Genomic DNA, 23,879 nt, shown 5'->3' with positions numbered 1-23,879 from the left:
ATGGTATTTGGAGTGGACATGATCCTAAATATATAAATGTGCCCCCATATCTATAGAACAAAATTATGATTGGCTGCAAATTTCATTGTTTTGGTCATAATTTCAATTTCATTCTCAGCACTGAAAGTTAGAAGGCTAAATATTAAGTAAGGAGATAAGCTTTCTCAACTCAATGATGATAACATTTAAACAGGCATGTGGGCACATGTGTGCACGTGTTCTTCGGCCACACCTAGGGATCTGGCTATTTTATGACATACGTGCGTATATGAATGTGTGTTATAAAATAACCTAGACACGTGTACATGTGCGCTCAATTTTAAATAGATGCCCACATTTGCGAGCAAATCCTACATCTACAACATAATGGATACATTTTTAAAGGCACGCGCACGCGTCCTTGTGCACGCAGTTCCCGGCACATGCACATGGAGGCGCCAATTTTATAATATGCGTGTGTCGCCACGCGCATGTTATAAAATCTGATACCCGTGTGCACATGCGTACCTGATTTTATATTGGCGCGTGTATGTGCGTGCGGGTGCTGACCTGCGTGCGCAAGGGGGTATTTTATAAACAAATGCAGGGCGACACTGTCCCGGCCAGCCCCCACCCTGCCCCCTGGCCCCTCCCAGACCCCACCCTGCCCTTTTTTTTAAAGGCCCGGCACTTCCTCGCTTACCGGAAAATGCGCATGTGGCCAGGTCACTTTGATAATGTGCTTGGAGCATGCGCGGCCCGGCCAAATGCATATCCCCCAGGATTTGTGAGTGCCGGCCTTTTAAAATCCCCTCGTAAGTGGGTAAGTTTTATAAGGGATGCGTGCCGATGCCATTGGTACTTTTCTCAGTTTGTTCCCAGTTCGCCCAGTTAAGGGATAGGACTTCTAAACCCCCCCTAGTTTAATAGTCTCCCTTCCCTCCTGTTAGCTCTGACCCTTAAATCCCCGCTGTATTACTTAGATTTTTTTGTTTTATGACCTACACGTCATCCAGAGCAGAAGTAAAGTTACATTGCAGGGGACCCCAGTGTGCACCTGTGCGCTTAAGTAATTACACACTCGTCTCTTGGCCATGCCCCACCCAGACCATGCCCATGCCTCACCCCTTTTTGTGAACCGTTCATTTGTGCATAAAACTGCACGTACGCACATATCTGTGAAGTTTATAAAATCTGCTTGGCACTTGCTGGCCCAATTTGTGCGCATATCTCCTGGTTTTGAATCGCGCCGGGCTTTTAAAATTCACCTGAGTGCTAGCAAACACTGCCACTTTCACAGAACAATTAAACGTTTATTCTTCTTTGACATCGGGCATAAAATGATTGATTATAAGCACTATGGATGTGAACAGTGTCTTGGCTTTAACCTTAAAGGTTGTGTTGTTTCTTAGATCATAGAATTACAGCTCTGTGCTTTGGAAAATGTAAATAGTGCATCAACAAAGAAGGAATTTACAAGTCTCAAGAATGCACCTTGCTTTTCAGTGTTGTTTTTTTCCTGCTTCATCTTTCAAAGGATCTTCTTATAAATATAAGAGAGACATTGATTGTGAAGTTGATTCGTCTAATTTGTGAGTGGAATATAAGCTAAGGCAATATCAAAGCTAGCTGATGAATATAACAATTTGTTATTCAGACCTGGAGTAGGGGCTGTACAGGAGGCTGAACAGGAGTGAATAGGGTAAAAATGAGCATATAATGATTTTTTTTTTCAGACCTGCCCCATTGTGAGTCATGAAATGCATTAGCTGTTTCCTTTACCTATGCATTAGCCTCATTATCCAGATTTATTGACACCCTGTTGTATCAGTTCCTTATAGAAAAAGGTGGGAAAACTACAGAGACCATGTTGTCAAAGCAATCTAAAGGCAACAAGCCAAAAATACTTGTGTAAATTTATATTTTAACACTGCCTCATCACTATATTCACTCAAACACTTATTCATCCTGGCTCCATAGGACTCTATAGAGAAGATTCTGGTATTCACATACACTGAAAAATAAAACATTTACTACAGTCAGAACATAGGCACTGATGCAATACAGTGTGCTCAGCCGAGCGCACTGTTTAACCTGCTGTCGGACACGGGTTAAATAGGCGCTAATCCACCCCCTAATGCAATAGGGGGATTAGCGCCTATTTAACATGCGTCCAACGCGGAGTGAATGAGATAGCGCTCATCACATGTAAATGCATGTGAATGAGGTTATTACTCATTCACTCCAAATGCAAAAAAATAAATGTGCGTCTCAGATGCACATTTATCGCTCAGTTATTAACGCCTAATCTAGGCAGGCGTTAATAGCTGAGTGCACTGAAAAAAAGTAGAGAAAAGCAGAAAAAAATGCTTTTCTGTACTTTTTTAAAAGTAAAAAAAAAATTAAAAATTAAAATTAATAAAAAATCCTCTGCCTGCCGCTTTGAAGACTGATGCCGATATGTTTGGCGTCGGTTTTCATAACTGGCCGGCTGCAGTAATGAAAACCAACGCCGATAATCTCGGCGTTGGTTTTCATAACCGGCTGGCCGCCGGTAACCACGGGGTTGCGTTAGCAAGGAGGCGCTAAGGCCGTGCTAGTGACCCTAGCTCCTCCTTGCTAGTGCGAACCCCTAATTTGCATATTGCATGGTGCCCCCCTTGCGGGCGCCATGCGTGCGTTAAGAAAGTGGGCGCTGAAAAGCCAGTGCCCGCTTTCCACGAATAATATTGCATCGGCCCCAAGAAACTGCCAACTCCTTGAAAAGTTGGAGGAAAAATGGAACTGCTGAATGTCCTGGCAAATTTCAGGGCAAGAGGAGCTGCAGGAATGCAAAGCCAGCATTTGTAAAAATGAAAAGCCAAAACCAAAAGAAAACCCAAAACACTTTTTCCCAGCTATAAAATCTTTATTTGCTTCCTTCCCTCATAGCTTTCCTCTCCATGTACGGACAGCATTCAGAGGACACGACAGTTTCATTTGTATATACCTTGCAGTTCTCAGCCCTTGCATTGCTGTCATGTGTCCTTCTACAAAGGGCAGCAAGGTCAGGCATATGGCCACTGGAGCTTCATCTGTCACACAAGAGCTCTATCACTGTATCCTCTATCCTGCATCATCTGCAATCATGCCATAACAGATAAAGTTCTGCCTCCTGCAAGCACAATGCTACCGCTACAATACAGCCATTAAATAGGTTACCGAAGGTGTTGTTGAACCATGGAGGTTCTGGATTTATTCCCTGGGTCTGAGGCCCTGCCTCTGATTGTAACCACATCTTCAAGGAGTGCCTTGTGCCTCTTGAAGAGGGCCATGTGCCGCCGGACTGCCGAAGAAGGGCCACAGGCAAAGGGCCTGCCCCTTTGCTAGCCCATTCGCTAGACAGATTATAGGTACAAACAGATTTATTTTGTAGAGCAATGGAGATTATGAGATTTCTTGCTTTACTGTTAGCCATATCATCTTTTATTTCTGTAGTTACAGGAAGAGGCCGATATATGCTTAGAGAGGAGAGAAAGTTGAAGGGTAAAACATATAGGGGCAGATTTTTAAAGTTACGCATGTGGGGTACATTTATGTGCGCTACCTGGTGCGCACAAATGTACCCCCGATTTTATAACATGCCGCGTGCATGTTATAAAATCCGGGGTCGGTGTGCGCAAGAGGGTACACACTTGTGCACGCCGAGCCCTACGGGAGCTTTCCCCGTTCTCTCCAAGGCCGCTCCAAAATCGGAGCGGCCTTGGAGTGAATTTTTTTTCGCCTCCCTCCCACCTCTTTCTTCCTTCCCCTATCTAACCTACCCCCCAGCCCTACATAAATCATCCCCCCTACCTTATTTTGGCGAGTTATGCCTGCCTCCGCGCACCAGCCGGCTGTGCCGGAGGACTCGGGATCGCCCCCGGCCCGCTGCCCTGCCCCTGGACCGCCCATTTTTGAAAGCCCTGGGACATATGCACGTCCCGGGGCTTGCACACGCTGCCGAGCCTATGCAAAATAGACTCGGCGCACGCAGGGGCATTGTAGTCATTTAAGTTTGTCAAATTTGGTGTCTAGAGTGAAGGTTGATTTGGATGCTTTAAAACAATTAGATTTTGGGTATATTAATACCTGCTCGGTTATGAATAAAATAGAAATAATTTTAACTCTACTTCTGGATTCAAAGCCAGATCTGCTTTTCCTAAATGATTCTTGGCATTCTGATACAAATGTCATGACTTTACATCAGATCTGTCCCCTGGAATATTCTTATTTGCATCATGCCAAATTGGGATGGAGCAGTAGAGGAATGGTAGTCTTTTTCAGACAAGGTATTTGGTTAAGGCAGCCTCACATAAGTTGAGTACTGGAGGCGATAGGTTAGTGGTAACGTATGGGCTATGGGCTTTTGGGGTGATTTATCATCCCCTGAGCCAACCAATAAGTATATTGGATCCATTGCTGGATTTGCTTACTTTATTAAATTTATGTTATCAAAAACTTATTGTACTTAGGGACTTTAATATTTGTATAGATTGCAAAGCATCAGCCACTTCTAGCTTTTATCGGTTATTTGGGCAATGGGTTTACAGCAGTTGGTGTTGGAATTGATTGTACAATGCACTCTCTACCTAGCTTGTTTGTACCTTTCATTGATTCAAACAGCAGAAATGATGTGAACTTTTCATATCTCCTACCTCTTCCAGTGGGAACCAGTTCTCAACTGTGGCAAGTGAAGGCACTCTACTCAAAGTATTTCCCTGTATGTACCTATCCTTGTCCACCATGGAGCCAGGTCTTTTCATGTGGTATCTATCTTGGTCTAACATACTTGTGTGGCTGCCTTTATTTATTTTATTTATTTAGGCGTTTTATATACCATCATTCCAAAAGAAGATCACAATGGTTTGCAAAATCCAAATACATATTCATGGTCAATGGTCATATACTGTGTGCCAGCATTCACTTTTTAGTTTGATACCACACTGTATACATATTCTAGTTCATAATCATAAATATTCTATGATATTACACTAGCTACTATATAAACTAGTTCATATTGATGCATTTTCGAGGTCGACCTAACACTATAGGTTCTAATCCTACTAACAACATACTTCACATTATTCATTACTTATTGCTCGCTCCATTCACATTATCTCTGGTACTGATGTAGTTGTTATCAGTGTATTGGTCTTTTACCTTAAATTATATGCTTTTCCAAAGAGCCATGTTTTCAGTTCACTTTTGAAGTCCTTTCTATCAGTTATCAGACATATTGACTCTGGAACTGAGTTCCATAACTTGGGGCCCTCTATGGAAAACATTTGGTCTCTTATTTACGATAGATGTGTGGTCCGAGTGGATGGTACTTTGTTTTGTGATCTTAGGTTTCTCTGTGGTGTGTAGTGTTGAATTGTCACTCCTAATAAACATGGATTAATATTGTTGATGATATTGAATATTATAGATACAACTTCATAATGAATCCTTTATTGTTTGTTTGTTTTTTGTAATAAATACCTTCTTTATGATTGACATTTATAGGTAATGTAAAAAAGTTATTTACAAGAATAAAATCCAGTTTTAGAAGCATAAAATGGCTTTTCTAAAATTGACCCTGGCTCAGCCCATGTAAAAGAAATGAGCATAACCCAGTTTTACACATACTGAGGAATGATATTCTGAGGGCAGTACTGGCACTTATGTACATATATCTTTATTTTGAAAAAGCATGCACAGAAATGTACCAGCATACGTTTATGCCCTCTAAAGAGGAGGACATAACTTTAGATGAGTAAACTTGTGCGCGTACCTGGCCAATTACCCAAGCATTTTCAAAGTGGATTTATACAGATAAGTGAAGAGAATTGCTATGAGGGTGATTTGCAAAGTTCCCTCCCCATGTCTTTTGTGTTTTTTCTAGGTTTACTGGTATTTGCAGAAATGGTGGTAGATGTTCATGTAGACTGGCTAGTTCATGATAGTGTCTGCTTGAGAAAGTGATTGTGAGAAAGAGGGATGAATTGTGGGGCCTAGAGACATATGAACAGTGTGTGAAATGCTTTCGCAGTAAGCAGAAAATGTCATGCTACTTTTTAACAGACAAGTATCCCAATGTGCTATGGCAATCAGAATTTCTTTTAAAGTCAGAAATAGCTCCAAATAGGAATTGTTTTGCAGTTTTTATGACATATGTTCCCAGTTCCTTTGCAATGGAATCAAGCAGAGTAAAAGAAAAAAAGCTGGCTGGCACTGCTGATTTTGCATTGGAAGAAAATAAAATAAAAATTAACTTTTTCCTGCCATGGGAAAAAACTGGGAGCTATATGGAAAAAGAGAAAGGCTACCTGCACTGAACTGGAGTAAATATATTTGTTGTAAAGACATTGGGGATGGGTGGCTAGTAAAAGTCACATTTCTAGATGAGGAGATTGACATTTGTGGGCACAGGTGGGAGAACAAGAAGAGCAGAACCTCATAATGATAATTTAAGGCAGGCTCTATCTCCTGTGCACCCTGAAAATCTCCATTTGAATCCTTGTAAACATATATTTGGGATTTTGAATAATATAGTGACAGTGGCCAAATATCCCCTTTTATAACAATAGATATTTAGAAAACTTGTTTGGCCACTGTTTGCCTCTTGGAGGCCATGACCACTTGGAGGTGAGTCCAAAAGTTATAATTGTTTCGAGAAAGTTTTACAAAGTCTTTGGTGATATGATAAATCATTCAGTATGTTAATATATTGATATAGGTGCTTTATTTGGCTGGATGCTTCTGCCCTGCTAAGATGCCTCAGCAAATAAAACGTAAAGGAGTCTGAAAAAATAAGTAATCTGCATTTTGCTATAGTCACAGAGAGGTGAAATTAGGGATTTCATTGGCTAGAATGTGCAGTCTTGTCTGGGTATGTTAAAGGTTCTCAGGCTATTTATTGCCATTCCTATCATGTGACTTCATGATGCTATGTCTCTGTACTTAGGGACAGCAACAACAGAGTTTGACATAATTTGATGTCACACTGAAACACTTCAAAGTCAGTAACATTTACAAGCTAGATATGGTGGTGGCTTTCTTCCCTTTGAAAACCTTGTGCAGTGAATGCATGATCCTTGTTGGAGTCCAAATGTTTTGAGCATACAATGATAATAGAATCTGTGTGATGTGACAAGGTAAAATGCAGCTGGCCATCGTGGGTACCATTTATAGGGTATTATACTTATTTTTCAGATCTCTGGGATAAACTAAATAAGAGGGGTTTTTTTACATGGTCTGAGCAGATCTTCAGAGGTCTTCATTTTGAAAATATTCTGCTGCCAAATCTCCATAATCTAAGAAGCTGTATGCAATATTCCTATCCAATCTCCCTCCCTCCTCCTCCTTCTTGGTGTTTATTCCATTCATGCTTGTATTCTGCCACTGTTTGGTTCCTACCATCTCTGCTGAAAATCTGTTGCAATATCATCTCAGCAACAAAGTACATTTTGCATTCCTTTTGAATCTCCTGCTCTCTTCTACTGAAGCTTTTTTCATGGTATCTTATTGAAATCTGTAAGATATGTGAATTTTTGTATCATCTCTCTCCTAGCCCTCCTTTTTAACTGGATTTTAAAACCCTGACCACCTCACAAAACCACCTTGTAAAATTGTGTATTGCAACTATCAACACCTGCATAGTCAAACACCTAACCAGACCATACATAGACCAACACCTGCATAGCCAAATAACATGATGGGGGAGAGAGGAGGTTGCTTCATTAGAGAAGAACTTAAATAGTTTCATATATTAATACTCTAGCAACAAATGCTTACTTAAAAGAGTTGTTTTGAGTGAGGATTAGCTCAGAGAAAGGGTCTAAAATGCAAATTTTGTGAAACAGTTTACATTTTTTGCCAACTTTGGCAGCTCAGGTTCTTCAGTATTAAGTATCGTTTTGGCAAGTTATTTCGGATCTCCTGTAGTTTACAAGCATGCATTGCTTTAGACACTGCTTACCATAATTGTTTTATTTTCGAAGATTATAATGGGTGAAGTACAGCCATTGTTAAACAAGCTGGTCATGTCTTACTGCTCACCTCTCCGTTCAGTCTGCTGCTATGGAATGGACATGTTTCAAGGCTGCAATTAATTCTTTGCAAAGAAAGCCAAAGAAATCCAGCTTGTGTTTACCTTTGCAGTACACAATGCAGTTGTTTTTGTTGTCTTCCACTCCTTGCCAAGTCACATCCAGCAGCCACTTGGGACCAGCAGTCAGTACCAAAGGGACCGAGACTTTTGTCTTCTGCAGAAAGAACGATAACAAAACAGATGCCATTTGCTTTTCTTGATTAAGAGCATGAATAATAATAGTAACAATCTTTCTTTTGGTTTTGCAAACAGCTAAATCTCAAAACTCATAAGCCATAGCATTATCCCTTGCCTCGGGATTCTTTTGCTTTTATTTTAAAGAAGATACAAGCCATCACGGCGCTCATTTGTTTTTGTTTTTTTTTTCACTGATCTGAATAGTGGAATTATTATCAAGGAATTTTCTGAATGATATTGGATCCGATCTCCAAGATTAGCCAGATCTCTGGTGGCTCAGAATTATAAAGAGAATGCAGATGACTTTCATGGAAGAGAAAAGAATGTTTAAGAAGTGAACTTTAGACACATTATACATGACTATCTGTAAGATCTCAGTATTTCCTGAAACAGGCAGGAAAAAAGAATTTAAAGAATCAGGATCCATTTCAAAGCCTTCTCCTGGACATCATTTATTTTGTAGTAGAAAATTCTCCTCAATGAATAAAAGCTTCCTCCTCCCCTTACTGATGTGCACTTTTACTGCTGCTGAAATAATAGAAGTGTTAATGATTGCATATATATTTGCTCTAAAATGACAGGGAAAAAGAAGAGTGAATATATTTGGAAACATGGTACAGCAAAGGAGCAGAGAGAAAAGAGGAACATATTCTCTGTGTTTATTTAAAGAAAAAGCTAAAAGAAAAATCTGCATAGAAGAAAAGTTTTGTAGTTCAAAGCTAGACTGTAAGCCCACATAATATTTGCCTCAGTTTTAGAGATGTGCATCATTTTTTGTGTTCGTGTCGTTCTTCGTTTTTCGGCCGCCATGGAAAATGTCGTTTTTTTTCGGTTCGGGTCTTTTTTTTCGCGAAAAATCTATTGTTAGTTAGTGCGCGCTAAGGGGTAGATTTTCAGAGCCCTGCTCGCCTAAATCCGCCCAAAACCGGGCGGATTTAGGCGAGCAGGGCCCTGCGCGCCGGAAAGCCTATTTTACATAGGCCTCCCGGCGCGCGCAGAGCCCCGGGACTCGCGTAAGTCCCTGGGTTCTCGGAGGGGGGCGTGTCGGGGGCGTGTCGGGGGCGGGCCCGGTCGTCGCGGCGTTCCGGGGGCGTGTCGGCAGCATTTTGGGGGCGGGTACGGGGCGTGGCTACGGCCCGGGGGCGTGGCCGCGCCCTCCGTACCCGCCCCCAGGTCGCGGCCCGGCGCGCAGCAGGCCCGCTGGCGCGCGGGGATTTACGTCTCCCTCCGGGAGGCGTAAATCCCCCGACAAAGGTAAGGGGGGGGTGTAGACAGGGCCGGGCGGGTGGGTTAGGTAGGGGAAGGGAGGGGAAGGTGAGGGGAGGGCAAAGGAAAGTTCCCTCCAAGGCCGCTCCGATTTCGGAGCGGCCTTGGAGGGAATGGGGGGAGGCAGCGCGGCTCGGCGCGCGCAGGCTATACAAAATCGATAGCCTTGCGCGCGCCGATCCAGGATTTTAGTGGATACGCGCGGCTCCGCGTGTATCTACTAAAATCCAGCGTACTTTTGCTTGAGTCTGATGCGCAAGCAAAAGTAGGCTGATCGCGCTTCTTTTAAAATCTACCCCTAACTCCCCATTAGTGCGCGCTAACTCCCCGTTAGCGCGCACTAACTCCTGTTAGTGCGCACTAACAAAAACCGTTAGATTTTGTTATTTTGTTAGTTTTTGTTAGTTTTTGTTAGTGCACGCTAACGGGAGTTAGCGCGCACTAACGGGGAGTTAGCGCGCACTGACTCCCGTGAGTGCGCACTAATCGGAAAAACAAATTTTTGCAAAAAAATGGGAAAATCCTGATTTTTTTCGGGCTCCCTGAAACATGCCGAATTGGACAATTCCGTTGCAATTTTCCAATTCGGCAAAAACGAATGCACATCTCTACTCAGTTTGTGCAACCATAACTGGATAATATTAATGGTCCTCATTCTGTGAAATTATGCACAGGAATGCATCTCTGTAGGATAGAACAGAGCATCCCCAGCATCAGCCCATACACATATCTTTTTTCACAAAACAGCACTGTTTATTCACCCTTCTGGAAGCTTAAGGGTGAATTTTAAAAGCCCGGTGTGCACCAAAATCAGGAGATACACGAACATGTCTGGCCGGAGTGAACCGAGCAGATTTTAAAGGGCGCCCACATATGCGTGTATCTTCCGCTATGCACACAAATGAAAGTATTGATAAAGGAGCAGGGCATGGGCGTTCCTGGATTTGAACTTCAAACTTACACATACTTATGCTCACAAGCATGCCCCAGGGTCCCCTGCCACATCTTACTTCTGCTATAGAGGATGTGTAAGTAATAAAGAAAAATAAATAGATCAGTGGAGTTTTAAAGGAGAAATGGGAGGCTATTAAACTAGGGGGTTTTGGAAGTCCTATCTCTTACCTGGGGGAACTGGGAACAAACTGGGAAAACTGGAAACAGCATCGGTACATGTGTTTACTAAAATCCCCCCACTTATGCAGTAGAACTGACATTTGCGTTCATAGGTGCATGCTCGCTTAAAATAGTGCGCACAAGTGCATGTGGTCAGTCTATTTTATAATATGCAAGCATGTATGTGTGTATGTTATAAAATGTCTACGCCCCTGGATGAGGATTGATAAATGCTCACACGTGTACCTGCGTGCTTGTTTAAAAGTTATTGTCCCTGATTGCATGCAGCTTCACATACAAAATGTATTGTTAAACCATTCATACCAGAGCTGGTTGTAGGTATAACTTGGAAGTATTGGACTGTAAAATAAACTAGGATTCTCCTTAGATGAGTCCAGGTTATTAATATTAAGTTAGGAATAGTCCAATTATATTATCATTGTATTCTTTTATATTTTTTAGTCATTTCATTCTTATTTTAACAAATGTGTTTATTGTTATTTTTTTACCTGTTTAATATTTATGAATGTATAATTTGATGTAAGCCACCCAGAACATGTGATGGTGTGGCCTATACATTTGTAAATAAATAAATATGTTTTGCGAAGTAAACTTGTGAAAGCTCAAGGAGAAGCAAACTAATTGAGCTTGCCTTTACAGGAGATAATTTTCAAATCCATTTACCCTCATTTCTTTCTTTTATTTATTTATTTATTTATTTAAAAGGTAATTATATTCTGATTTATATTCAAAACCTATCCATTGCGGATTACAATAAAATATACATAATTAATTACTTAAAAAATAAATGAACATACAACCAAAAAAAAAAAATCTACATTCTTCCTAAAACAAACAGAAGAATCATAACAATGAGTAAAGAAAGAAAATCAAGATTCTAGCTCCAAGGCTTGATGCTAAACCTATTTATTTGGATATGTGATATAACTCAAGACAAGTGCTGAAGGTTAGACATGGCTTCAAATATTAATGGGTCCATACTCAGTAAAACATTTAGGGGGTCATTTTCAAAAGCGATCGTACGCAAAAAGGGACTTTTCGTGTGTGATCACTAAATGGGGGTGAAGTTGGGGTGGAGTCAGCCCCGGAAGAGGAGGAGTTGGGGCGGCACTGGGGCCAACTCTGCGAAGATGTTGTTGATGGTAAAAAGGTAAGGGCCCTTTTTGCTGCCAGTTTCGTGCCCAATAGCACCACTTTTTAAGATGGCTTTCACAGGCCCGCCCCCCCCCCTCCCACTTCACTACCCCGCCCCCCATTATCGCCGGATTTTCTAAGGTCTGCGACCTTAGAAAATCCAGGCCTTAGTGTATAACTTCTCCTGGATATTCAGTAGGATAAACGACCTACTGAATATCCCTGATTTATGTTATCCGGGTAACAACCAAATGACAGTAAACATAAAATGATATACTTTTGAATATCTGGTTATGTTTAAAGCACTCTGGCTAATCTTAGCTAAATAACTTGAGATTTAGCCGGCTATATTCAAACGACTATAGCCAGTTAAGTACTGAAGTGTTAAAAAAAAAAAAATGAAGGTTCTGGGCCTAAAGTCCCAACTAGTCCCTCTCCTCTCTCTTACCCAAGCTCCAAAGGCTCGGCCCTGCTGGGCTGAGCCTGCCGCCTACTCCTAAAAATACCCTGTATTGGCTGGTTTACTAAAAATAGAGGCCAAGATCAGTGATGGTCTCTCCCGGTCCCCCAACCCTCACTCCCTGGTCTAGTTTTTTTCAGAACACTGTACTTCCCAGGGCCCCTCTTTGCTGTACCTTACATTTCTGTTATTCTTCAGTCCAGAACATGGTAGCCTCCTATTGTGACCGGGGCCCAGTAGGAAGCTACCATGACCTGCCCCTGACGTAGCCAGATAACATTTTAGCTGGGAGGACAGACCAGTGGGATTTTTAAAGCCAAACGCAGCTAGATAAACACACTAAATATATATAGTAACAGTAATAAGGACGGCAGATAAAGACCAAATGGTCCATCCAGTTTGTCCAGCAAGTTGCTCATGGTAGTAACTGCCACTGTGTGCAGGTTATCCCCATACCTTCTTTTAAGGGTAGTAATTGCCTTACCTTCTGTAAGCATAGTAACTTCCACTCCATGCAGGTTACCCCATGCCTTTGGTAAAGAGTAACTACCACTCTGTGTAGGTTATCCCCATGCACACCTTTTTTCATTTCCAACATCTAGCATTTAAGGATACACAGAGTCTATCCCATGTCCTTATGAATTCATTTATTGTTTTCATCCTCACCATCTTTTCCAGGAAGGCATTCCAGGCATTTCCTGATGTTGGTTCAAATTGACCACCTTCCAGTTTTATTTCATAACCCCTTTTCCAACAGAAAAGATTTGAAGTTTATGCATCATTAATACCTTTCAGGTATCTGAAGGTCCATATCATATCACCCCCTGCACCTCCTCTCCTCCATGGGATATATATTTAGATCCTTCAGCTTCTCCTCACTATTCTGATACAGACCCCACACCATTTTGGTCGCCTTTCACTGGACTACTTCTATCCTGTCTCCATCTCTTTTGAGATATGGTTTCCAAAACTGAACACAATACTTCAGATGAGACTTCACCAAGGACTTGAAGATGGGCATTATCACCTCCTTTTTATTAATTGTTATCACTCTATCTGTGCAGTCCAGCATCCTTCTGGCTTTAGCTATCGCCTTGCAAGATTGTTTCACTGCCTTCAGATCACCAGACATTTTAACTCCAAGGACCCTCTCTTAAGGGTCTTTCACCCACCCCACCCCATCACCTACAGGTCTTTTGGATTACTACACCCTAATTACATTACTTTGCACTTCTTGGAATTGAATACCAGTTGCCAAATTTTCAACCACTCTTCAAGCTTTCTTAAATCACTTTTCATTCTTTCTGCTCCTTCAGGTATGTCCACTCTGTTTCAGATCTTAATTTCATCTCCAAAAAGACAAACTTTAACTTATATCCCTTTTACAATGTCACTCACAAAGATATTGAACAGAACTGGTCCCAAAACCCATCCTTGAAGTACTCCACTTAACAATGTTCTCTCTTTAGCATAGCTTCTATTTACCATTACACGCTGCCTCCCATCCTAGTTTGTAATCCACTCCATCACTATGGTACCCACTCCAAAGCTTCTCATTTTATTCATGAGACTCTTAATGCAGGCTGTATCAAAAGCTTTGCTGAAATCCAAGTATATCATATCAAGTGTTTATTTTTATTCCACTTTTCACACTTTTTTTTTCAGTGCTTCAAAGTAGATTACATTCAGGTACTAGAGGTATTTCCCTATCCCCAGAGGGCTTACAATCTAAGTTTGCACCTGAGGCAATGGAGGGTAAAGTGACTTGCGTAAGGTCACAAGGAGCAACAGCAGAACTTGAACACTGGTCTTCTGGTTCATATCCCACTGCTCTAACCACTAGGCTACTCCTCCACATTTCTTTCATCTAGTTCTATTGTCACCCAATCAAATAATTCAATCAAATTTATGTGACAGGACCTTCCCCTGGTGAATCCATGTTGCCTCGGGCCCAGTAACCTACCAGATTGGAGATATTCCATTTCTCCATTCATTTTCTCCACCACTGAGGTGAGACCGACTGGCCTATAGTTTCCAGCCTCCTCTCTGCTAGTGCTCTTGTGAAGCAGGACCACAAATTCTCTTCTCCAGTCCTGTGCCACCACTCCCATTTTTAGAGATCTATAGAACATGTTGTGTTTGTGGACCCCTGGTTTAAGGTAGGGTTGATGCAACCTACAGGGAGGAGCCCTGCAGGTCCCTACCATTGGCAGGCAGACCCTGATGAAGGAGAGGCCCAGCTAGAGCTTCACCTCTACCAGCTCTTGTTCCCCTCAGATTGAGCCTTTGGGTGCCAGGACAGGCAGGTCTTAGGTGGGGCCTCTGCTGATGGTAGAGAGATTCGTAGGTGACTGAGTTGTCAAAACAGAGGCCAAGTGTATCCAGAGACAGACTGTGGACAGTGGCAGGCAGCAGACAAGAATATCCAGAAGTAGGTGGTGATCAATGGAAGGTAGAGGTCAGGTGGGTCAGGGAGCAGGCCAGGGTCAATACCAGGTATCCCACTGAAGGAAAGGAGGGACAGATAGACAGAGCAGGCAGGTGAGGAGTAGAGCAGAAGGGCAACGAGGAAGACTCTGAAGAACTGAAGAGATGAAGACAAGGGCGCTGGACCAAAGACAGATGCTAGAACTGAAAACAGAGGCTGAAATTGAAGACAGATGCAGGAACTGAAGACAGCAGCAAGAACTGAAGACAGACGCTGGAGCAACTTGCACTACTGGAACGTAGAGGACATGTTGCTGAGGAAAATTATGTCAGGATCACTGCCCTTTAATAGGGCCTAAGATTTGATGTCATCATTAGGGGGGCATGGGGGATTTCCTGCCACAGTACTTTTAAATAATGACATGAGACGCGCATGTGTGTCTAAGGAGAATCAGAGGTGTAGGGAGTCATCATCAGCATCCAGCCATGTCTGAGTCACTGGCGGCATTTCATCTCATTGAGGAGTGGCAGGTTGGCCTATGTCTGGAGTCATTGTTTGCATTTTCACCTCCCTTCGAGGTTGGCATGGCTGGCTAGGCATGGAGGTGAGAGTGGTTGTCTGTGGGAGTAGCCCACGGACCATTGAGCACAACAGAACAAATCTTTCAGCGGACCTGCCAGCACATCTCCAAGTTCTTAGTATCCTGGGATGTACCTCATCTGGCCTCATAGTCTTGTCCACTTTCAGCTTTCCTAGCTCCTTCCAAACACTCTGTTTGTAGACGGGGTTACATCTACCCCATTCCCATCCATGGGCTTGTCACATATACTTACTTTTATATGCTTGCTTATCTACTCATATTCTACAGTTCTATTTAAGATTTAACTCATTGGTTTTAGAGTGCTGTTTTTAACTTCAGTTTTTCATTCAGTTGTAATATTAATCTTGCTTATTGGAGTCATTGTGTTGCTTATTTGGGAGCCTGATATAGCTTCCCTCCAACTCCAAACACACTCCTACCCAGCTTTTTGTTCTCATTATATAAATGTTTATCCCTGACTGGGTAAGAATTTCCAATGTGCCAACTAATTTATGACCAGATATAGTTTTCTTTCCCATAGACACAAAATGTGGAAAACTCTTTGATATATCTGGTCCATAGGAAGAACTGTCCCTGCTGTCACTTATAAACATATTTTTTTTTATTTTACTGCTATACAGTAAATGGTAGGATAGGGGAATAGTGCAATGGAATGTCTGTGGGCTACAGCATGTAGAAAAGTTTCTTGGAAGTGTCAGTGCTACCCCAATTGTGTACAGTTCTTTGGGATAAAGAAATAAATTGCCATATTTACAACTGAGTTAGAGTGGCTTCAAATAACTCCATGGCACCTTAATATACTTCTCCTACAGGCCTGCCAAAAGGAAGGAATCCCATCTTACTGCAAGTTCAGAGACAATTTACACTGTGGACCAGACACGCTTCCCAGATCTGAACATTATTTTATTAAATTTCAGATCAGGCTTCCTTTTTCTGTCATGAAAAAAGATTGTCTCTCTCCCATGTTGGTTTTGATTTACTTCATGACACCTGGCTTTCTAAACTTGCTAGTATTTCACTCACAATTTCTGATGATGCCATTTCTTGCTGGAAAGAGTATCTATCTATACTCTGCACTTGATACTATTGATGCTTTGAGGACCATCGCTTATGGTAGAAATAGACATGCCACCTGGTTTGATGCCTCTTTGAGAAAGACGAAATGAAGGTATAGGGAATTCAAATGTTGGTGGCATAAGACTAAAACTGCCATTATTTATCTGTCATTATTTATTATGTTACTATCTTCCTGAAAAAAAGAAAAGCATAATATCTTGCAACTAGTAGTCTACATAATTTCATAAGGTGGCATTCTTCTCAAACTTAATTGAATTCTTTGATAAGGTAACCAAAAGAGTGGATCAGTGAAAAGCAGTGGATGTAGCCTACAATTCAGTAAAGTATTTGGCTCTCTACCACACAAAAGACTTTGACTCTCTACCACACAAAAGACGGGATGGCAGGAAATCGCAGGGGATGGCAGGAAATTTGAATCAAACAGTTACCAACAAGAGCCCTGAACTTGGCGGTTGGTGAAACAGATGGGAAATAAGTGTGGGAGCTTGCAGGGCGGACTGGATGGGCCAATTGGTCTTTTTCTGCCGTCATTTCTATGTTTCTATGTTTATAAGAATACTAACCAGATAGGACAGAAAGTTGTAAACTGGATAGGACTTAGTTAAGCAATAGAACTCAGAAAATAGTAGTCAATACAGCCCACATTACTGAGGATAAAATAACTACCGGGATACCTCAAGGTTCAGTGTTAGGCCTGGCACTTTTCAGTATCCTTATTTGTGGTAAATAGACTTTAGGGAAAAGCAAGTCTTTTTCCAGTCCAATGGTAAAACTGTATTAAACTTCCATAAAGAACAGACAGGGTTGACCAGCACACAGCGACAGTACGACTTTGGTATATTCTCGTAAATAAATGAGGTTATGGCAGATTGCTTATGACTGGCAGCTGGCTAACCTGGCTATACTTTCCAGCTAAGACCAGCTAAGAACAGCTAAGGAGCAAACTCCTGCAGGTGGTTAAACTTGCATGGCTGCCGTCTGGGAAATAACCTTAGACACCGCAAGGCTAGGCAGGGGAAACTAAGTAGATAGGTGGACAAAATGTTTCTTTTCTGCCGACATTTACTATATCACTATGCCATCCATATATTTATGTCTTCTTCTACCCTCAAGAAAGAACCAGTAGCTAGATAGTGGCCAGAAGTCAAATTATTCACTTTCACAGATGTGCTAGGGCAGGCGGAGGGCAACTTTGGTTCTCAAGAGACACAAGTAGGCCTAATTTTCAAGATATCCGTAATTAAAATGTATTAAAGCATGCAAATCTGTCTCACACACATTCATTGTGGATATCCTCAAAACCAGACATCTTTGTGGCTCTTGCAAACTAGAGTTGGCCACCACTGTGCTACTATATATATATATACAGAGAGAGAGAGAGAGAGAGAGAGAGAGAAGAGAGAGAGACTGATTAAGTTCTTCCCAACCTGACCTCTCATCTTACGATAGTATGAGCATTGAGCTGTTGTGTAGATACCTGGTGTTTTCTATCTATCTATCTATCTATCCATATATATATATATATATATATATATATATATATATACTAGTTGTACCCGGACACGCGTTGCCATGGCTCAGTCTGGTTTAATTTCACAATGCGCATTAGCTCTGCTCCGGCCATTCCAAATCCCTCCCCCCTTCCCCGGAGGTGGACGGACTGGCTTGGTGACTCTTCTACCCTTTCCTCCTCCTGTGTGTAACTGTCCGGCAGTCCCTACTCCCTCCCCCTTCCCCAGTGGCTGTACCCTGCCACGCGTTGCTGTGGCTCAGTCTGGTTAAATGGAAAAGAAAGAAAAGAGAAAGCGCATGTTTCTGCATTTGCTCTGCTCCAGCCGTCCCCTCCCTCCCCTCCTTCCCCGGCAGTGGACGGACTGGCTCGGCGACTCTTCTACCCTTTCCTCCTCCTGTGTGTAACTGTCCAACAGTCCCTACTCCCTCCCCCTTCCCCAGCGGCGGAGGAACGGGCTGAGCCGTTTCTTGGAGCGGCAACTCGTCTGCGCTTTCCTCCTCCCCTCTGTGACACCCAGCACGTAGCGCCTAGCTCTATGGTCCACACATGCGCAGTAGAGCAGCTCTCTACTGCGCATTTGCGGTCCGTCGGTCAGAGCCCATTTATATTGTAGATAGCGTGTGTTGCTTTTACGTCCAACAGATGGCGCTGTTTTTGCAAAAAATCATGTTTTTACCTTTCACAGGTGTGACATCTATATAATATAGGTATATAAAAACACGCGCAAAATCGAATGCAACATTGTGCCAAAATTTCAAAGCAATCGGTGAAGAACTTTCAGAGATTTAAGATTTTGAACAAACAAACATTTACATTTTTATTTATATAGATATATATATGATACCAGGTATCTACACAACAATAGCACAGGGGTAGCCAACTCCAGTTTGCAAGCGCCACAAAGAAGTCTGGTTTTGAGGATATCCACAATGAATGTGTGTGAGACAGATTTGTATGCTTTAATACATTTTAATTATGGATATCTACACAACAGCTTAATAGCTCATACTATTGTAAGATGAGAGGTCAAGCTGGACAGAACTTAACCAGGCTCTGTCTCCATCTCTCTATATAAATATATATATATATATATATCAGTAGCACACGTATCTATACAACAGCTCATCATATATATATATATATATATAAAAGACACCAGGTATCTACAGAACAATTCAATACTCATACTGTTGTAAGATGAGAGTTCAGGTTGGACAGAACTTAACCAGTCTCTCTCTCTCTTTCTTGCTATCAATTTCACCAGATCTAGTCTAGAATGAAAAATTCTCCTAGGAGGGACTCAATTTCCTACATTTCCTATAAAAGAAAAAATTTACTCACAGATCTATATTGAATACATCAAAGGCAAATCCTTGTTTGCTAGTAGATCGGACCAGATGTCAGTCACATCACATAGCCTGGCCATTTTATAAAGGCTACATTTTAACACAATACATTATACAGTCATATGCATCAGATGTGTGAAAACCTGTGCAGTGGTCAAGGGAACTGTAATAAAGCACACCGACACTAATCTTAGCACTGGATTTTACTCCTGATTTAGCAAGCATTTTTCTGGTATTTAAAAGGGGGTTTTGCATGTGAAAAATGTGTGCTAAATTAGGAGTAAAAATCAATGCTAAATTTTGCAGTGCTGCATGTGAATCCAATATTAATGAAGGCATTACCTATTTCCCAGTACAGGGGGGTGCGTTACAGAACTGACAGCTTCAGGTGTATTTTCTTAGTGCTGGAGCATTAAGCAAATGTTAAAAGCACCAGCACATTTACCAGAAATGAAGATTTCCATCCCCTGAAGCAGTTCATTGCAACAAAACATGGGACCTGTGTTAGGATGTAGTCTGAACTGTGCAATAAGGGGTGATTTTTAAAAAAGAATGCGCATGTCCATGTGCATGAACTTACCAGTGCACGTACATGGACACGACTATTTTAAAGCACACGCGTGTTGGTGAGTTATAGATGAAGTAAGTTCCACGCATTGGCCAGCTAAAGATGCACACTTCCCCAGGACAGAGCCTAATGGCTGCTGTCCTGGCCAGCCTCTGTCACACCCCACCCCACCCCCTCCCCACCTAGACTCCACCCCTGGCCCGCCCCTTTGATTCAGTCCGGCACTTATGTGCGTATCGGGAGATATGCGTGTGGCTGGGCCATTTTTAAAATGCGCTCGGCGCGCTCAAGGTCCGATCACATGCGTATCCCCCGATTTTCACACGCGCTGGGCTTTTAAAATTTGGGCATAAGTATTGGGAATTGGCTGAACTTAAATTTTAAATTTTACATGTATTGAAAAACATAAAATGAAAGTTGATTGAGAAATCGATAATTAGATTACTATATTACATTTCACTGGCTGTCGTCCTAAACATTTGAAGCAGAATTTATGGACAGGACAATTCTTGAGGCTGAGGAGATTATGTTCTTCATTGCAAGAATTCAAGGTGCAAGCACAGGCCCAGATAATGATATCCCATTTCTGGAAAGGGGCTATCCTATATCATCTGTTAAATGGGCTTACAAACAAGCATAGTATGTGAACCATGATTTATTGTTTTTGCCTCAACAGACAGATGGTTCACAACAGTTAATTTGTGTACTTCCCTTTTCAGTGCAAACGTGGAGCAAGTGGTTTTGGAATGATGGCTGGTTTTATCTGTCCATTTAGTTTTTGACATTCAATCATTATTTGCATTTAAATGGGCCAGAAATTTAAAGGATCATTTGATATGATCTTATGTTACTAATGGTCCCATTTTGTCTGTGAGTTCATAAGGGGCGGGCTTTGTCACTTGCACATCTTTCTCAGTAAGCTCACAAGCTGTCATTGGTTCCACGTTATGCTTTAAAGCTCATCATTTAAATTTTGATTGTTTATTTTGGGGGTAGTTTATTTTGTAAAATGCCTGTGCCCACTTTTATATGTGGGCACAGGCTTGAAAAAACATTATAGTTGTCATTCTAATCACAGACTGGAGGCTCTGATGGTTAGTCATTGCTTGGAATTTCAACATTCTTGTGAATTCTTAAAGTGGGTCATCTTAGATTTAATGGTCCCCTCCATAGTGGGGTGGTGACTTAAATCAGAGGCTTCTTTAAAAGGAATGCATTGGATTCATCAGCTGAACACTGTTTGGCCCTATGACTTGTATACTAATATTGATTGGGCTATGTTTCTTTAATTCCGTTTGCCAATATTTGATCCTTTTTTCACTGGGTGAAGTGGATCGTGTGATTTTGCAAATTTGCCGACATCAAGGATGTAAATGTTTATTTATTTATTTATTTTAATTCTTTATTTATCAGTTTCCATTTCTTACAGAAAACGAAAAACAATTTGTATTCAATTACATTTACAGCATTGAATTTTTTATGGAAAACTAGGCTTAAAAACTCTTATTACATAAAGAAAAGCAATTTCAAACTTTTTTCACATTCCTAGTTTCTTAGTTTCCTTACAGACCAAAATTGTTGGGAAACCTGTTGAGCAAATCCCTTTACACATAATTACCACTAATGGTCTTACTAGTTATACATTATAAACAGAAGTATTGCAACACTTATATAAATCAAACATTCTCATCAATTTGAGGATCTGGTACCCCATCCTGGGATCTGCGTTCCTGCAAGAATCTTTCTAAATCAAGAGGGTCATAATAAACGTATTTCGTTCCATCTACCTTCATAAAACATTTACAGGGAAATTTTATATTTATTTGTATACCAAATGTTCTAGCCAATCCAGCTAAAGCAATAAATTTTTTCCTTCTTGCCTGAGTGTCTTTTGTCACATCTGGGTAAACCCATATTTTTTGACCCAGATAGAGAGAGGTTCTTTTTTCCATAAACTTATTTAATATCTTGTCCCTATACAAAGTCAGGGCAAACTTTACAATTAAGGTTCCCCTCATCTCTATCTGGGTACTGAATGACGACTCTATCAGGTCAGTGACATTCAATGGAGACTCCTGTAATGGCAGGTTCAGATTTTGATTTTGTTCTCTCACTTTCAAAAAATATGCAGTCTTAATCATTGGAAAGTTATCTGAAGCTATAGACAATACTTCACTAAAGTAATTTCATAACTGTTCCACAGGGGAGACCATCCTACATTTGGGGAAATTAACAAACCTAAGGTTAGAATAACGTAACAAATTTTCTAAATTTTCAACCTTTCTTGATAGGGTATTCTCTCCCTTTATTATAGAAGTTTGAACATCTTTTATTTGAATAATATCTGTTTCCACCTTTTTAAGAGTCAACCCATTATTTGTCACTAAAGGGTTTAAATTTTGCAATGTAGATTGAACATCTCTAATATTACTACTCATTTTTTCTACATTATGATGTAATAACATTATTGCAGACCATAGCATTTCTAAAGAAACTTTTTGATTTTTTTCAAACTTAACACTTGAGGCAGATGGATTCATTAATATATCCAAAAGTTCCTGCTGTGATGCAGCTCCAACGGAGGGTGTAACCCCACTTCCTCCTATTGCCCCAGTTCTTTGATCCAATTCTTGGGACACCTCCCCTTCTTTCCCCTGTGTTGCCTCTTTTCTCCCAAAGACTTCCTCTATCGGACTCTCCCCTAAAAACGCCTTCCGCAAAAGAGGTGAGTCCAGACTGTGGGTTTCTGCAGCGCTCATTGGTGGTGGGGGAGTTGTTAAGACCCTGGGACTTAGACTTATTTCTCCCGACATAGTGGATATTTGCTCAATATCCCTCGATGTAATGGGACACTCCAGGGTCGAAGTTGTTGCAGGTGAGTAGAATCCGGTTAAAGTGGTTTGTATAGGGCCCGGTCTGGTAGGGGTAGAGGCATCCTGCCTGACTCTGCCCTTTCTTTTTGTATGGGGCATAAATATTACGTATAATAACAACACTGAAACCCTTTCCTTATTTTACTCACGCTTCTGTAACCGACTAACAGGATTGTTGAGGTCAGGGGAGATCCCGGTCCGCAGCCATAATCTGTAACAGCCTCCCAGCCTTCTCCGGCCTAAGCCGGCACAAGCCGAGCGCGCCCCTTTGGAGCGCGCGGCTTAGGGTGCGCCGTCGGCGACGGTGCGCCGTCCGCTGTTCAATTTGTAGCAGCAGACGCCCGCTGACGTCACACCAGCCTCACTCTGGGTCTCGCTGGTCGGGACCTGTTGTTCCGGGGCTGGACCCTCGATATCCCGGGTCTCAGGTATGGCGGCAACCTGCGAGCCCCTCTCACCACCAACACAGGCTCCCGGATGTAAATTTTTAAATTTGACTTCAGCATTTTTCACAGTGCCTGTCTTTGTCCACATGTCCCTTGAAACAGTCTGTAATAAAACATCACCGGGATCTGCTTGGCTTTGTTTCAATGCTACATAATTTTTGATCTGAGCTTGTGGATTATATATGCTAAGTATTTCTAAGATAAACTTTAAATCTATTTGACTGACCATGGGCATCATATTTTAAAACACAAGGGTTGTTCACTGTTATTTTTGAACTAGCATATGATAACAAAGTTTGGCTTGCTTCAATAAAAGTTTGTATTTTGAATGAAGCTCCATGTTTAATGCCACAAATGTATTATATTAAATGATGTGTTTTTGTTTACATTGTCTTTCTTGCTGTTTACTTACTTTTTGTATTTGATATTTATGGTGTGTGTATATTTGTATTCTCTTTAATATGTGTATGATAAATTGTATTTCTAAGAATAAATACAAAATAAAAATGTCCAAAGCAGGAATACTATTCAAATCAAAGAAATGCCTGCTTCTTCAGCTTCAGTTGTTCACTGCAAACACTGCACTTTACTACCACAAATGCTGTCTTATTCTAGACCATTGTTATAATAATCTTATGGACCATCAAAACAGTGACAAGATATCCCAAATATGCAATTAGCTTTTCACCACTTGTTCACTATGCCACTAAAGGCATTATCATTGGTCCATTAATGTCTCTTTTTATACAAGCTTCTTTTACATA

The 23,879-nt window shown here is 41.4% G+C and overlaps 1 protein-coding gene across 3 annotated transcripts in view; it reads right to left on the bottom strand.

Annotated features, from left to right (window-relative positions):
- The window catches only part of ZFPM2 (zinc finger protein, FOG family member 2), a 1,143,438-nt gene that overhangs the window by 386,336 nt on the left and 733,223 nt on the right, over nt 1–23,879 (bottom strand). For all 3 annotated transcript variants that reach the window (XM_029591865.1, XM_029591867.1, XM_029591866.1), the window contains one exon: nt 8,135–8,246. In XM_029591865.1, coding sequence (XP_029447725.1) covers nt 8,135–8,246 — 112 coding nt within the window. The remainder of the gene's footprint in view (nt 1–8,134; nt 8,247–23,879) is intronic.

This window comes from Rhinatrema bivittatum, chromosome 2 (assembly GCF_901001135.1).
Source record: "Rhinatrema bivittatum chromosome 2, aRhiBiv1.1, whole genome shotgun sequence".
Classification (NCBI taxonomy): Eukaryota; Metazoa; Chordata; class Amphibia; order Gymnophiona; family Rhinatrematidae; genus Rhinatrema; species Rhinatrema bivittatum.
This window is presented reverse-complemented; position numbering and strand designations above follow the sequence as displayed.